Source organism: Apteryx mantelli, chromosome 1, assembly GCF_036417845.1.
Source record: "Apteryx mantelli isolate bAptMan1 chromosome 1, bAptMan1.hap1, whole genome shotgun sequence".
NCBI lineage: Eukaryota > Metazoa > Chordata > Aves > Apterygiformes > Apterygidae > Apteryx > Apteryx mantelli.
In genome coordinates, this window is record NC_089978.1 from 166,472,170 (window position 1) to 166,489,406 (window position 17,237).

At 43.5% G+C, this 17,237-nt stretch overlaps 2 protein-coding genes across 3 annotated transcripts in view; one reads left to right on the forward strand and one right to left on the reverse strand.

The window, feature by feature from the left end:
* Positions 1-225: 225 nt before the first annotated feature.
* Positions 226-7,719, reverse strand: PHF5A (PHD finger protein 5A). Of its 2 annotated transcripts, none has more exons than XM_067310626.1 (4): positions 7,484-7,719; positions 5,719-5,742; positions 4,074-4,240; positions 226-941 (listed from the first exon to the last, which is right to left on the reverse strand). In XM_067310626.1, exons 1-4 carry the CDS (start codon positions 7,515-7,517, stop codon positions 852-854), a joined length of 315 nt encoding a protein of 104 aa, XP_067166727.1. In that variant the 5' UTR covers positions 7,518-7,719; the 3' UTR covers positions 226-851. The 2 variants fall into 2 exon arrangements, with proteins under 2 accessions (XP_067166727.1, XP_067166721.1); XM_067310620.1 differs by having other exon boundaries at positions 7,466-7,719.
* Positions 7,720-7,829: 110 nt separating this feature from the next.
* Positions 7,830-17,237, forward strand: part of ACO2 (aconitase 2) — a 28,234-nt gene continuing 18,826 nt past the window's right edge. Inside the window, exons 1-3 of the mRNA XM_067310610.1 lie at positions 7,830-7,966; positions 14,364-14,506; positions 15,583-15,841. Coding sequence (XP_067166711.1) covers positions 7,931-7,966; positions 14,364-14,506; positions 15,583-15,841 — 438 coding nt within the window. The 5' untranslated portion in view covers positions 7,830-7,930. The remainder of the gene's footprint in view (positions 7,967-14,363; positions 14,507-15,582; positions 15,842-17,237) is intronic.

The window sequence follows — 17,237 nt, forward strand, 5'->3', positions numbered from 1 at the left end:
AGCTCAGCGATCCTCACGCTACAGGACAAAATGATCAGTCACTAGGATCACATGCACACAAAAGCAATAGCCATTCTCTGAAGCTCCTTGCAGCAAGGTCACATGGCCATAAGCAGACCCTGTCAGAAACCAGATAACCCATTGTGCACTACTAGCTGGACTAATCCTGTGTGCCCCCAGAAAGCTCCAGAGAAGCTAGGAACAGAATGAACCAGAGAGAAATCCTTCTGTTATACAAAAAACCCTCAAAGTAAAAGCTTTATTGGTATGCATTCTACAGAAACAGTTACATACAGGGCCTTGGATTAATCTGTTAAAACACAACAGCTGTGCTGTGCCTAGGACAGCACCAGCCATTAGCAGTGCTAGGTTCCCTACAAAACAGGGCAGCATGAAAATATGTATATATTTTTTTTTGAGGGGGGGGGTGGACACATGGGACTGGCACTCTGTTCTTCAGTAGTGGTATGTGGGGAGATTTCTACTAACTGAGAAGGGGGCTGGTAAGAACAAATGCAGGGTGTTCCCTATACCAGAAAGGACTCTTAGCTTTTACTGAGCTGGTCTCCTTCACTTGCCCACCAGGATTTTTATAGTGGGCTGGAGCAGGTACTAGCAAAGCTTCTGAAAAGCTAGAAGACAGTAATCCTCATTTGTTCTTTCTGATACTCAGCTCTAACCAAGTTCCCCACTCAGTCTGTTACTTCTCCAGCCACAAGTATACTACTGAATTGTATTGTTTCAGAAAAATAATCAACTGGTTTTCAATAATAGCAATAACAGCAAAGTCCAGAGATGTTTCAAGACCCTCTCGCCAACCCGACAGCAGGTGCAGCCATGTACAGGTAGGATCACCTCTTCTTGAAGCCATACTTTTTCCTTTCATAGAAGAGATCTGTCTTGGAACTGCCCAGGTTGACAATCTTAGGACAACCATCTCGCTGGAATTGAAGAAAAGAAGAGGTAAGACATGGACAAACAAAACAATATTATCACACACAACACAGTTTCAGCAGGTTCCCAATTCCCTCTCCCTGCTCTGGCATTAATGCTCATATTGGACACCCGTGTAGGCAAACTGCCCTCTAACTCTCCTGGCTACTACTAGCAAGAGAGTGGAAGGAGAAGAGGATGGACACCTTTTTAACATTACTCTAGCACATACTCTTCCTCAGGATGAAGATGGAAAACAGCTTGTATAACATCAGCAGTTTAATGAGGAGGATGCTCAGTGCCTCAGGACTGGGTTCTTTCTAAATTAGGATACATAAGATTTGTAGGGACCAGAAGAATAACCTTTCCCATTGTTAGCCAAAAAGAATCTTGTTGCTTTAGATGTTACCAAGCCATTCTTGTGTTTACAGACCCCTTCTCAGCTGTGACAGCAGAAATGAATCTCAGATTTCCTGCATTCTGGATTGATTACTGCAGAGGCTATAGTCATCTCGGGGGAGAACTGTTATTCACAGCAGCTACATGGAGAAGTTCTTGTACCCCAGCTCCAGCAGATGGTGAGACAGACAGCCACAAGAAGAGTAAAAGGGATGGACAGGTGTGGCTGCAAACAACTGAATACAAATCAGAGATATTTGCCTCTCTGTATACCAGTGGGCCACTTGATGGTGAAGTGTTGCAGCTGGCAATGGCAGCTGTGCTGTGCTGAGGAGCCCAGCAGGCAAGGGAACATGTCCTTGACTGTTGTGCAAGTCCAAGTGGATTAGATTTAGAAAGCCTCTGGGCAGATGTCAGCCACTGTGAAAACTGTACCCAAGTTGCCCCACCAAAACCTGCAGCTGTGCAGGAGAAGCAACCTGGTGGGGAGGGTGTGCATAGCAGAAATAACAGGAGAGGGGGAAAAAGATCACTCCTTCCCCATATGCCTGCCACAACCCACCATCTCATGATTTGCTTTTGAACCTCAGTGGCAGGACTCTTCCAAGTCTTCCCTCCCACAACCCAGGGAGTCTGTGACAAACTTGACAGGTTTATTGCAGGGCTTTGTTCATTCTTCCACCTCCTCAGAAGAAGACAGTATATGAGCATGCTCCTGTCCCCAAGAAAGGATTACTTTCTGCAACTCACAGCTGTCCTAGATGACAAGGCAGGATCTTGGACCCTACCCACAAATAGAATTTGAGCTGAAGCAATACCTCCTTCCTCCCTCTATCAGGACAAACCAAGAGAAATCAGGCCCTTTGCTTTGTGTCCAACAGCATTCCACCTCACCCATTTTGAAATGTGCTTTCTTGCTCCATTATCCATTTCAGTTTTTGTCTGGGAATAAAGGAAGATCAACTGCTCTGACACAAACCTTGGAGTGTTAGAACTTCAGATACAAAGCTCTGTCCATCTGCTTTTCTTGTTCATATCAGCACCAACTACCACAATTGTGTACTATACTTAACTTTTCTCATTCTGGGCATCCTAAAGCTGTGCTAGCACTTGTCAACTCTGCAAGTCAATCTTGTCAAGCCTGCTATTTCAGATCTGCACCTTCACATCTGCAACAGTCCCTAACATTTGAGTTTGCTGGTACAGAACAACTGTCTTCACCCATAGCAGCCTTCATCCAGTTGTCAAAATACCTCAGTTCTGACTTGTCATTCCCTTGCTGCTCCAGCTCTAGATTTTCTACAGTTCTGCAGAGCAACTGGCTATTTCAGATCTGAACCAAAATCTAAGCTCTCCTGTAGCTTATGTATGAAAAATACCTGCACGGAATCAATATGATTCAGTAAAAGTGAAACCAAATCTCATGTCTCATCAAGTCAGGTGTCTTGGTTCCAAAGGTAAGTTAAACAATTTACTGTTTCTCATGGCATTTCTAAAGTAAGAGGGAGCACCACTATCACAGCATTTATATCCAAATATATCATTTAGATATTAAGACAGATTATGGTCATCAGATCTTATGACTAAATTAAGACTGGGCCTGTCCCTGTCCTGAATTTAGCTGGAGACCTCTAGAGAAAATATAGGTACTGCAGAAAATTAAAGCAGCAATTCAGTCAGCTGAACCTGTTCCTCTAAATCAATCAGAACCATTCTCTCAGCATGTTCTCTATCAACATTAGGGTGTGCTGGAGATGTTATTTGCAAAGGAGAAGGCTGTCTCGCTCATTGGGGCTTATTAAAACCAAAACCAAACAACCCTTAATAGACACTCTGACAGCCATCAGATCCATATTCTGGGGATATTCCAACTGTTATTAAGCATTGTGTTCTTGCTGCTTCTTAAGGTCTTTCTACTACTTCATTTGCAGGTGACAGGTGACATTCTTCACATCCCACATTCACTGTGATGGATATTAGCAAACACAGAAGCAGAGGGGAACAGCTGCCTCACTTCATATGCACAGTGGCTGTCTTTATCTTTCAGTACAGCAAGATTAAATATGGGATCATTACACCAAAAAGTGTTGGCAGAAAAAGAAATGTCCACAATATAGGCCATTCTAGATAAGAATAAAAAAATTAATATTCCAGTGAAATTATACAAGAAATTTTAAACTTGCAAAAGACAATTAATGGAGCAAGGACACACGACACCAAGATCTAACTTTATTTCCTATTCCAAAGGAAAACAGTTTGTTATTTGGTAGGCCTTACAGTACCACACGTGTCCTTGGTTGGTGGCTGATCACAGACTTTTAGTTATAAGCTGCTCCTACCAAAACATTAGCCTTTGCAGAGTCTGAAATATCTTTAACCCTGATAAAGCAGACTGTGAGATTGAGTAAGATAACAACTTAAAGCAGTAAGAAGCAGTGTGTGGAGGAAGTGAACCACAAGTATGCAGTGCATAGTACTGAAAGACCCTGTGGGATGAAAGGCACAAGAAAATGAGGGCAGTGCTTGCTAGGCTATCTCAAAATGCTTTACAAAGATAGGGAACAACCAACAGGGGAAGAAAGGTACAAGGTAGTGAAAACCAGTGGCAGTCTTAGTAGCAGAACCCAAGCGTCCCATGTCCCAAAGCTTATTTATCTCACTAGCTCCAAGCCCCTTTAAAGATAAGCATGGCTATTAATAAAGACATAACCAGTTCAATAGGAGACCAAATGACAACTTACATCTTTTTCCTGGATGGTGCATTCCTTGCAGTAGTAGGCATCAGATACTCCTGGACCTCCACAGATCACACAGCGTCCTTGATACGAACCATAGTTACACTCATCGCATATGCGCACAAGAGTGCAGGGCCGCACATACGAATCACAGATCACGCATTTGCCATCACCTGAAAGTAAGCACAGTCTTTGGTTACAGAATGTCCTTTTCTACACCCCCCATGTAGAAGAAGAATAGCTTCCAAGTCAAAGAACTTGCTTATATGCTCAAAAATAATGCAACAGAATTGAGAAAAATCTATTTTACAAGCACAGGGAGCCCCTTTGTACTTGCATGCTGACTTCAGTATTGCACGCTACAGGCTACCTTGTTCCTCTTTTTCTGTTTTCTTTTTTCTTTTTTTATTTAGATCTTGCATTGACAATCAGAGAAGAAAGCTAAAGTTACATCTCCTGTGATTAACCAACACCTGCTTATATCATAACATTACTTTTACTACATAGCTTTTCCTTAATTTTTCACTTGTAAAAAAACAAAACAAAACACAGGACTGACAGGACCAGTGTCTTTCCCTACACAAAAGCAGCAGTATAAGCTTCTCCTGAAGTGCGCCATCAATAAGAGTCTGGAGTCAGCGTCCTCAAAGAGATAAGATAAGAATTTGTACTTGTGGTCTTTTTAATCCTTCATCTGTGAGAAGGCCAAGGAAAGGGCAAACTGGTGTAAACATCAAGAGCAACTTTTGTAAAGTGGCTTTCTCACAAGGAACTGAGTAAAACTCAAGTCCTCATATCATACAGGCAGTCATCAGATGCCACTGACAGTCTCTGCTGTCCTGGACCTTATCCAGAACACTGACCTAGAGATGAAAGGCTTCATATGCTATTACCAGTTCCCAAGCCATCTAATCCTAACTCCCACAAACAGCTCATCTAACCTGCTCTTAAATCTCCATCATGACAGCCCTCAACTACTACTAACGGGTACTACCATTTCACTGCTGAATTGCTCTTGAAAGCAATTGCTTTGCCTCAGATGAAGCTTTCCCCCCCCTTTGCTTATTTTCATATTATTTTTGAGTACCAAACTAGTCATCTGGTTCCATTTGTGCTGTGCCCCTACAAGAATCTAATGCCTGATCAAACTCTTTCCTCTCTTCTACAGTGGAAAACTGCATTTGAGTCTGTGGTTCTTAATTTGCTCTAACTCCAGATGGCTTTGTTCTCCATTTCTTGTGCTCCCAGATTCTGAGAGGAACCTCTATGAAAGCATGAAGAAGTCAGATTCTGAAAATGCCTTTTTTCTTCCTGCTTTGAGATGCTCAGGCTGATCATTTTGCATTACAAACAGGTTACAAGGAACCAATCAAGAAGTCATTACAGCCTCAGCAACTTAAAATGCTGGCAGTATATACACTAGAATAGCATGCATTTGTGTGACAATCTGTTTGAGCACTTATCTTTATAAATATTCATTGATTTATACTTGCAACAGAAAAGTAACTCTTCCCATCTCAGAGTGGTTTGTCCAAGCTCCTGCCAGAAGTTAGCGGTAAAGCAAAAATAGCATCCAATCCCCAAATCCAAACTGCATCCTCTAATCACACACCAATGTTCTCAAGCAACTATATGCAAGAGCTATACTTACATTTTTCACACAATCTTCCAATTGCTGTAAGATGAAAAAGAAAAAAAAAGTTATTTGAGAAAGAAATACAAGTAAAAGACAAATTAATACAGACTTGATGTAAAGTCCATTTTATTTCAAGCACTGAACAGTCTTTTAAAAGTAAAACATAAAAACAGTGTAAATACAGACATGTTTATGATAAATAATAATGCTCAACGACTCCTTTCATATTGACAGAAAAAACTATACTAATCATTCCATTTTAAACATATCCAATATACCTGACCACAGGAAATCCTACACACAAGTCTTGCCCTTTCTACTGGCAATAATGAGATTTAGATCATGTTTAAGAAAGGGAAAAATAAGTATTCATATGATTTAAGGATGTCCATATATCTTGTTCACTTCAGAACATGAAGCTAGTTAAATGCATCTTAAAAGTCTTACTACTTGTCTAGGAAACTCACAAAAGTGTTACTAACTTTAATAAAGGCCATAAGTATCAAGCTCTAAAGAGTCATAAGTCCAGGTGCTCACTTTAAAAAAGATTAAATAATCACTCAGTTGAAGTTTGAGGAGTCAAAGGATTCATCAGGCTGGAAAATGAGTCTTCAATAGAGACAGACCTTTAGCTGCACTAACTATTCTAAAAAGAGATTGCCTAAGAACAGCGTAACCTTATATTTGTGTTTACAATTTTATCTCAGAAAACACATGTCAAATTTGCTCTCACAAGGAGGGGGGAAAAAAATGAAACAGTGAGCTTGACTTTAATTCTGGATATGAGTATCTTTAAGTAAGATTTAGCAGGGCAAATGACAACAATAAAATCCATTATCTGTATACAGGTATAAACCAGAACATAATTTTATGTTGCAGCTAGAAAGAAACTCCCAGTGCTGGCTGAAGTCTCAGCCTCATTCTCCAGGCTGCACTGACCTGGCCAACACAACAGGATTGAAAAGCATCAATAAGATATTTTTCTCAATAGAACTAGCAACTTCATCTGTCTTTCCACTAATCTGAAGAATAAGAGGCAGTTATTATGTATGCATTAAAGTAATTCAGCTGTATTTAAAGGGGCCCAGAGACACCTGCACTTCACAGGCAGCTCTTATAGCAAAGCATCTAGGAGGATAAGATTACAGCAAGGAGATTTCATGTCCCATGTATGTCAAGAGGTCGGTCTGTCTAGATCTTTATTTCCTGAATGCAAATCTGTTACAAAGTCATTTCTCCCACTAGAAGGGAAGAACCCAGAAAACAGGAAAGAGATCAAAAAGAAAAGAAAAAAAAAAGAAAAAAGATATATATAGAGAGAGTTGGAGCCTGAAAATCGCAGTCTCCGGGCAGTACAACTGCTTTGCGAGGAGCTCCTAGGACCTCGCCCGGAGACACGAGCTCCCTCCCCCATGACCGCCTGACACCACACGCAAACGAGGGGCCCGCGAGGCGCCGAGGCGGAGGCCGGGAATCGTCCGCCCGCCCGCCTTCCGCGCCGCCCCGGGGCGGCTCCACCTCCCTCCCTCAGGACCGGACCGGGCACACCGTGGGCACAACGGGCCGCCGAAGCCCAGGGAGGGGCGGGGAAGGGGCACCGCCGAGCGCGAGGACGCGGCGCCCGCTTCGCCCCTCCCCCGCGCCAAGCCTAACGGCCAAACCCGCGCGCGCCTAACAGCCGGTAACTGCCGCGCGCGCCCTCTCCTCCCGAGGACGAAGGGAGAGAAGCAGCTCAGGCTTAGGAGAACCATCAGGGACTCACCCACGCCCGCCTGCTTACGGCAGAAGATCAGGTCCGGGTGGTGCTTGGCCATGGCGACGCAGCACCTCGCGTAACGCTGCCGCCACCGGTGGAACCTTTCACCTCTGACCGCGCTCCTCTCCCCACCCCTCTGGTCCTGGCAGGGGTGAGGCCGACTCCCGATAAAACGGCATCGCAAACGGAAACGCTGAAGCGCGCTCGCGCGCCGAGTTGTAAAGAAAACCTACTGCACAAATTCTCTCTGCGGTTTCCCACCTGTCCAGCGGAGAGCCTCAGGCTGGCTGGCCGCAGCCTTACTTTCCACAATACGTCCCTGCCAGGACCTTCCGGGCCGCGCCCCTCGACCGCCGCGGCCCCCCGCCGCGGAGGGGCGGGGATCGCCCCGAGCCCCGCCCGCGCGCCGGAGGGCTTAAAGGGGGCGCCTGACGTAATCGGGGCGCGACTTCATCTTTGTCAGTGAACAAAATGGCGCCGTACTGCGTCCTGGCGGCTCGGCTGCGGGTGAGCGCGGCGGCGGCTCGGCGGCGGGGCGCGAGGCGCGGGAGGCGGGCGAGGGGCGGTTGGGCGCGAGCCGTTACCCGCGGACCGTTACCCGCCCGCCGGGCGGCCGCCGGCGCGGGGCCGGGCCGAGCCGGGGCGTCCCCGCCTCCGCGTGTAGGTCAGCGTGTCCCCGGCGCGGCCCAGGGCCCCGTTTCCATGGCAACGGCGGAGCGGGGCGGGCGGCGGCGGCGCGGCCGCCTCCTGGGCCCCGAGGCCGCGGCGCCTCCCGCCGGGGGCCGCGGCCGCGGCTCAAGGTGAGCGCAAGGTGAACGGGGCAGCGCGCCCGGCGCGGAGGACGCGGCCTGACCCGGCCGCGGGCGGCCCCCTCCTCCGTCCGCCGCCGTGGCCTGCCCCGCCGCCGCCGCCGCCCCGGGAGAGGGCGGGCGGGCCGGGGTCGCTGTCAACCCCCGCGCGCCCTCCGGGAGGCGACGGCGGGCGCTGCGGGGGGCTGAGGCCGTGGGCCCGCAGTGTGAGCCGCTGGAGTAATGGTGAAATAAAAAGCCTTTCCCGGGCGCGTGCTTTTATCTCCCTGTTCTGTTTCTTCTTTTTCTTTCCCTTATCGGCGTAAAGCAACAACACAAGGTGATTTGTATGTGTATGAGTGTAAATGCTTTCTGTCTCTTGGCAACTTTGTTTCAAAATTGCTAGTTTTAACATTGACGGAGGCCCCTAGGTGGAAAAGAAGCCTGGCCTACTCATAGGCACCTGGATTTATTGAGCCTGCGAAAAAAGCCAGCCTGGGCAGACATGCAAACTGCCTTTTTTTAAAATATGTTGAACCAGAATTGGTAGTAATTTTTGTGGTCTTGTCCATAATGACCTCTAAAAATATCATCTGCTTGTAACATGAACTCGCCATAGAGATTCTCTTACTCAAGACGTGATTGCGTTTAATGTGTACTCAATGATAAAAATTTCATGCTCTTTTAAAGCCAAGAGGGCAAATATCAGAGTACATTTTTCTTTTTTAGGTCTGTTAATAGAGATAAGGAAGGCTGTGCTCCCTTAATTAAAGCATGTGGTGAAGTCAGGCAATTTAACTTCTCAGTTTGCCACTTGTGACCTTGACGAACATGTTCCCTTTTCTTAGGGACCTGAAGTAAGAACTTTTCTTCTAGTATTCTGAAAAAGTTTTGTGAAGCTTAATTCTTATTTTGCTTCTTTACTTTAGAGGTTGGTGTTTTAGAAAAGTTTTGCTTTTATTTTTTAAGTAAAAGTTACAGAACAGTACTCTTGATTAGGTCAGTACCTTCAATGTCAATTGCTAAATGGTTGTTAATTTTTGCTTTGAACAAATGATTGATTTAGTGCTTCTAAATGACTATTCATAAAATGAGGGCAAATCTTTTATTAGGGTAATAGATTGATTCTTATTTTGCAGTGTGTCATCACATGAGTACATGCAGTCATTTGCTAAAATGAATATTGTCTAATGTAAAACAAAGGCCATGCCAACACAGTGAATATATGGACTTTGGTTTTCTGGGAGGCTATCTTCTATTGTCAAGCTAAAGTTACACTTTTTTTTTTTTCCTATGAAAGACTAAGTAAATAAGGTAATGAAACATGCTTCTAGCTGATCTCTTTAGGAAGCAAATGAGGGTTTTTTGCTCATGTGTAGCAGCCTAGAGATTTAATGAATATGTGAATCATCTTACCAATCACTACAGTAGTGCCAGCATTGAGCATGGCCCATATTATTAATACTAGGTCTACTCATCTCCTGCCCTCGAACACTTTTAGAATTGAAACTGCATAGGAAGCTTACCTCTGAGAGAAATAAATTGGGATTAGCCTGGTTCAGACTAATTATCCATATTAAAGTATAATGACTCTTCTAATAGCCTCAAAGGGTCAAGATTTTTGTTTCACACCTATCTTGAAAGATGCTTTCCAGTAGCATCCTATTTCTTGAGCCATGTTGGCTGACAAGTGGCTGAAAGAACAGTACTGTAAAAATCTAAAAGGTAGGCTTTTCTTGAAGATCTTGTAAGTAAGTACTGAAATTGCATATAGTGAGGTTTGTATATGCTGGCAAAAAGCAATGTTGGCTAGAATTAAACTGATCTTCAGAATACTATTTTTAGTTGCTCTTTAGAGGTGGGTCTGGAAAACTAGACTGCATTTACATTTTGATTATACCATACTGCTTTTTTTAGGCTAAATAATGGTGAATGTTGGAAATGTGGTTGGTGTTCATAAATCAAGGAGGATGAGGAGAGATGGTATTTTGGGTTTCAGCTGGAATTTAGGACTGATTTCTTGGATAGGAATGTATGCAGCACAGTTGCTACTCCTTTGAACACAAACTTTTGCTTACTGGATTTATCTACCATATGTGGTGCACTGTGTCAAAACATCAGTTTCTGAAATACTGACTTGACTTACATCTGGACTGTTTACTGTAGTGAGCTAAATGCAAGGTAGCCAGCTTTTAGAGATGAGCTTTTAAAATCTGTAAAGATATGAGTTGACTTCCTTAAGGAGATTTCAAAAATAATGATCTGTTTAATAGGCTGTCCCTTTCATGTCTTACAAGGAAGTTTTTCCCCTACCAAAATACTGATGGATTAAGGAGCCCTCTAAATACTTAATGTGGTTTCTTTTACTGAGATCTGAAGAAAGATGCTCTGGTACTCGGATAATAAATCAGATACCAGATGAGAGGAGATCACTTGGCAACTGTCTGCTGGGTGGTCAGTCCAAAACTCTTAGTGGTTTGTGCAGAGACACTTTCAGAGCTGTTCCAGACTGACATCTTGTTGGTGCTTCGTATTTATTTAATCAGTAATCTTGGCGATTGGCTGGCTATTCTCTGTTTGCTGGGGGCCTCTTAGCAGTCCCTGAATAAAAAGGAAGATGTGTAGACTACTGACTGCCTGCTTCCCTCAACTATTGTATGGTCTCAAAGCACATTTCACTACTTGCTAGCAAGCACTCCAGTAGGGAGGGATGAAAGGGAAAGAAACTGGAAACTGCTAGACTTGTGGGTTTCCCTTAATCTTGTAGTTCTGCCACTGCATTTCTGAGGATACAGTAGAAACAGCACAGGCACAGAGAATCACACAAAGGTGATCAGCAATATATTGTAGATTCTTTATGAGGAGAGATTAGACTTTCCAATCAGGCAGTGTCAGCTGAAGTGGATATGATGTGGGGGGTCTGTAAAATCATAAGCAGTAAAGAATACTCCATGAAATTAGGCAGCGGATCTAAAGTGAACGGGTGAGACCATTGTTTCATACAATAACAAATCCTAGAACTTCTTGTTTCAAGATATTGAATGGCTTAAAAAAAAGGTTCATGGAGGGTAGATCTGTCAGTGGCCCCTTAAGCAAGGATCTGGATAGATTCAGCTTCTCTGCACTGCTGATTAGAATGAGACAGGTGTGTATGCTTCTCCAGTTAAAGTATGTTTTTTTACTCTTTCCCTGAATGTATGCTATTGCTCGTTGTTAGAAATGGATCCTTAGACTTGTTGGGCTCCAACATAAGAACACCTATATTGAGTCAAATAAGTCCCAGCAGAATAGGGACATAGGTTTAGATTTAGATCTCAGTAAAATGAAGAAGTCAGTCTTAAAAGGTGCCTTTTTAAAGTCTTGTGTAGAGAAAAATCATTCTCTTGACTTTTAGAAGTGGCTGGCCTAGATGATTATTTTTCCCATCTTACTGGCCTTAATGGAAACAGACCTTCCAGTCTCCAGATTTCTGTAGCCCATCTGAATACCCAGATGGAATTGTTCACCTCAAACATGCTCATTTCTTTCCCTTTCTGCTTCTGGTAGCATGAGTTGTGGCAGGGATCATGCAGGAGTCAGCTACCTGGCATTGCTGCTTCTGTGCTTACAATCTGAATATTTGTACCACTGTTCTAATTAATACCAAATTTTGTCCAACCATTTTCTGAAGCAAGAAGGTAGGTGGACTTGCATGTTCAAACTGAAAAGATTTTACCTGAATTTTATCTGAAAAAAATTTTTGGCACCTCCCCTTAAGAACTTTGGAGAGCCCTGCTTCAGATTTTGGTCATAGTCAACTCAGATCCCAGGCTAGACTAGAGTGCCACAAAGACTCTACGATTATTTTAATTTGCAGATCTGTTCTTCTATACACTGAATTATAGTGAAATGTAGCTTTCAATTTACTGGGTGATGTGGAGAAACTCCAATAATTAGTTGTGTTACAGGGTTAGTTTGTGGGAGAAAGAAGGAATTACTTTGTTAAAATACCTTTCCTGGTCTGGGGTTGGGAAAATACTATTTTTCCATGAACAGTAGTGAAATTCCTCATTGTTTTTCCAACCATTTCAGCACTTGGAGGCTTTCCCAAGATGTTGGCTATCTTGTGAGTTAAAGACAATGTGGCCCACAGCATTAATTGTGCTGGGTAGACGGTAGCTTTAAATCACCTCCCCCCTACCTCCAAAAGTTACCTAGCTAAATGAAGAGCAGCTTATGCACATTAGACAATGAGCACCCAAGCTTGAATCCAGGCGCTTGCTTTTTTTTTTTTTTTTTTGGCCAGTGGGAGAATGGAAGCTCTCACCTCTGACTCTGTGATGTGTTCTGAAACCTAAACTTAGGGGCAGCACAGTGAAATTTAATGGCCGGCCCTCATTTGCACCTTTGGAAGAGCAGTGTTCTTTCTTGTACCATCATTTTCCCTTACTTCAGATTTTTTAAATAAAAATGTTGTGCAACTGCTAAAATACTGTAGATCTGTATTGCTCCCACAGAAACCTGTATTCTCTTGCAATCTCTTATTGCAGGTGTGCTTGCTGTTATGATCTCTCCTAGATTTTCTGGCATTTGTGTTGTGCAGATGCTATTAAAAGTTACCAAAAAGACAATAAAAAAGAGATTCAGAAATAAATTGGTGACTGTATCTCATTGATCATGATTATTTTAGGCAATGTTTTTAAATGCTGGTAACAAGAAAACTGGGGAGGAAATATTCACAGCAAAAAATTAGAAATGGTTGAGCAGATCTAACAATTTGATTAGTGCTGTTGATAGTGTGAAAACAGTGGTTAGTACTGTGATTCAGTCCTGCACAAAGAATATTTGCTGATGGAAATAAAATGGACATGGGCACAATCCTCCAGAATACAAAAGGGATATTCAGTAAAACACTGCTATATTTATTAACCTGTACTTAACAAAACCTCGTAATGCCAGTGTGGAGGAGGAATAGAAAAAAACAGATTAAGATTAAGATTAAAATGTAATTCTGGAGGAGGAGGAACTGAATTCTTGTCTTCAGTCTGTTTCTAGACTTCTAGCACTGATGACTGAGACTTTCAAAGGATTTAAGAAATGCATGTGCCAAATTCTTGGGAGTTTTTATGGAGACTGTCCTTTGACTTATTTTTCAAAGCTGTGTGAGAGCCTTTTCACCCTGGGAACTGACCTGTTTCTTCCAGGTCAGGTTCTGCAAAGCTGCTTTGCTGTAGTCTGCCCTTCTCCCATGATCTGGTGAACTGTTTCACTGTGGAGACTGCCAAGGGAAATTCGGGCCTTTTTTCATTGGATTTTCTGCTGATGTGCTCAGACCAGCAGTATATTTCCTCCATCCTTCTGTTATCTCACTAATGGGGCAAGTGCAAGGCTGTCCTGGTCCTAAACAATAGGGGCAAGGCGAGGATGCCTTTGGGAGAATGAAGAGGAATAGCACATGGATCTGCGCGTCCAGCTTGGTGAAGATAATGTGTTTGTTCCACGACTTGCCTCTCTCCTGCTCTGTGTTACAATGTAAACCACAAGCATACGTGGAAGTCACTCTGGAAATACAGTAAGCTTCTAACAGTGCAAGGAACCTGCATAGGGAACTTGGTATGGGATGGGGAAGCAGAAGGGCATCTACTCAGCCTCATACTGTGTTTTCTGTCTCACCTTCAACATAAACTCACTACCAGTGGGTGAACATAAACCTAGAATTACCTTGCTTTGAAAACTGCATAGGTTTTTCTCCCCCATAACTGTAATATGTCAGGAGTACAGCAAGCTGGTATATTTTTTTTATTCAGCTGGTGTTGAGCATTTGACTATTGCCTGAAAGCAAATTTCATACTGAAAACCTAAGGCATCTGGTGTTACAAATAGAAATGTAAAATAATTTGGTAAATAGTACCAGCTCTGGGTAACCTGATGTCTCACTGTTTAACATAGCATGCAGTCTTGTATGACCAAATATTCACTAAGTGTCTTTAAAAACCTTTGCAAATTTTCTATTTCTCAGCTTGTAAAGTCCCAGGAAGAGCAATTGAAAAAACAATATTTTATTGGTATTTATTATAGGAATTTACTCTGCAAAGTCTCCTTTACTCTCCTCTCTCCTAATACTCTTCTCTTTTCAGCATGCCTTGAATAGTGGGGTGCGGCGCTACCATGTTGCTCCTGTCCTGTGCCAGCGGGCCAAGGTGGCCATGAGCCACTTTGAGCCTAATGAATACGTAAATTATGAGAAGTTGGAGAAGAACATCAATATTGTTCGAAAGAGGTAAGGCTGGAGGTGGGAGGAGTCAGTTGTGCAGAATTTAGCTCTGCAGTGCAAGAAGAAAAAAAAAAAGTATCATGGAGCCCTGGCATAGGGACTATCTACTAGGGAGAGCAACTTTGAGGAATGGCAGTTGCAAATGTAGTGAAACATCAGTTGTTAGTGTCTCCATGTAGTCATGGGGCACTGCGGGGAGGGTGGAAGGTTGCAGAAGCACTGTGACATACAGAGGAGGTGCCAGAAAGGACTCTGACCTCCTTATTTAATGCCCTGTTTCAGGAGCCTTTATACTGGCCCTTGCTCCTTGTCAGGGAAACAGCGTGTGGGTAGTGGTCATTATGGGCTAATGCTCCTTTGCACTTTGTTGCCACAGTGAATGTTCTCCTATGCTCCACTGTAGGCATTAGGCACAGAAAGGAGGGCTAGGAATTCATAGTCATGTAAACATAGTGACCTTAATCTGCTGATAAAGGCTTGTGTGTCTGCTTAGTTGTCATTCCTGCTCCACTTACCTTGGCAGTGGTTTGAAAGACATGTCCTTTAACCTTTTGTCCTTTGTTAAATAAGGTAGCTCTCATTTCAGATCATTGTATCTACTTGGTTACTTCCCAGATCTCACTGCTGACAAATAGGCTCCTCAACTAGTCAGGAGCCCGCAGGATGCAAGGTCTGTCAGCAGGAAACTTTGCTTAGTTGTCCCTGCTTGTCCTTAGTTGTCCCTGCTGTGGGATCTTGTATTTGTGAATGCAGTGACCTCAGTCTCACCTCCACATCTGCTTTCCTGAGTTACAATCTCAAGAAATGAACACAGTGGAAGCTTCTTTTGCTATATAGGAAGATTATAACATGACATCGATCCATATCCTTTTGAACTGTGTGGACTGAGTCCCTGTGCTGTTTTAGCCAGCTGCCAGTTGATATTTCAGTGCTGTAAGAAGAGCGTACAGGTTTCTGTGTATTAAGGTGTCTTAGCAGTCTGAGTGGTATAGGGAAGTGGGGAGTATCTTTGTTCTGTTTCATGCTTTAAAAGGCAAAGGTTGAAATATATAAGATAGAGATATTAAAATTATTTTCCCCAGGCTTGACCGTCCCCTGACCTTGTCTGAGAAGATTGTATATGGACACCTGGATGACCCAGAAAAACAGGAGATTGAGCGAGGCAAGACCTATTTGCGCTTACGGCCAGACCGTGTGGCCATGCAGGATGCCACTGCTCAGATGGCAATGCTACAGTTCATCAGCAGCGGGCTGCCAAAAGTGGCTGTGCCTTCCACCATCCACTGTGATCACCTCATTGAAGCCCAGTCAGGTGGTGAAAAGGATCTTCGAAGAGCCAAGGTCGCTATCGCAAAGACTTAAATTCTGTTTGTTTGGAAGCCTTTAGCCAGCCTAGAGAAGAGATTGTGTGTTTTCCAGAGGACAGCCATAAATCAGAATTGATACCAGATTATCTGTGATGATCAGCTCTGTAGATAGGTCAAATGCAGTAGAAAAACAGAGTAAGCAGGTCCCTGGGAGTTTTTCAGCTGAGATTCACCCATCTCATGGCTTAAAAGACCATGGCTGCAGGAAGAGCTGGTCCTAATCTGATGATGATGGAAGCCCAGGTCATGTGTGTTCTCGGGAGTGGGAGGATGTTTCACCTGAGGGAAGAGGAAAAATAATTCAAAGTGCAAAAAAGGAAGCCAGACTACTCTAGAGAGTTATGCTCTTTAAGCCACAATATGGCAATATGGAAGAAACTTCCTGAACATGTCTGCCTCACAGTGGTGTATCCTGTGAAGGGGGAGCAAATAACTACTTTAGTGTACCAAGCTCTTGCAAATGATTAGCTGAAGAACATTAGCTGAAACACATGCAGCTTGCAGAGTTAGTGAGTGTGGGTGTAAATATGTATACAGGCATGGAGGATATTGGGTTTTATTTTGGATTTCCAATGTGCTATTTGACCAGCTTCTAGTTCACTACCTTTTTTTTTTTTTTTAATTTCCACTTTGCTGTTTAACTGCTTATTCCTCCTTAGGGGGGTTCTGTCAAATATAGACACGTTCACCTCTGTCCCACATACCACAATAAATCTGCTAGGGAAGAACATCCTGTCAGCATGGGGGGAGGTGGGGGAAGCCTTGTTACTCTTAGTGGACACAGCTTTCTGAACTATATCAAGACTTTTATCCAAGGGACAGGTTATTGTTTCATAATTTTTGGAGAGAACAAGACAATACCTGAAGGGATTTCAACAACTTGAAGAACAGCTTTCCTTTATGAGATTTCAACAGTAAGAACTTTAGTAGAAAATAGTGAGGTCTGTTGAAGCCCTTCTCTCCCCTAACACTGAGGTTGTAGGAGAATGCATTGGATAATGTTACTTAAATCCCAATACAGTTCTTCAGATAAGGCAACCACTGTCAAGGCCAGGAGGAATTGTGCCTTGCACCTTGATATCAAAAGAGACAAATCTGTTCTAAGCAGTGTGTGGGGGCTCAGCTGCATCTTAAGCTTTGAATCCATATGTACTCCCAGAAACTCCTGATGCTGAAATAATGGCCTCTGGCTTCCCCCTTTCAGGCCAGTGAAAAGCAGCTTATGCCACTTAATTGAATTTGAAGAGTTCTTGCTCCATTGTTTGTCCCAGGCCCAAGTTGTGCAGGAGATGAAGAATTTGGGACCTTCCTAAATAAGTGTTCCTTTTCTTCCCCTCACCTCCTGTCTTCCTCCCTCCCCCTGCTCCTGC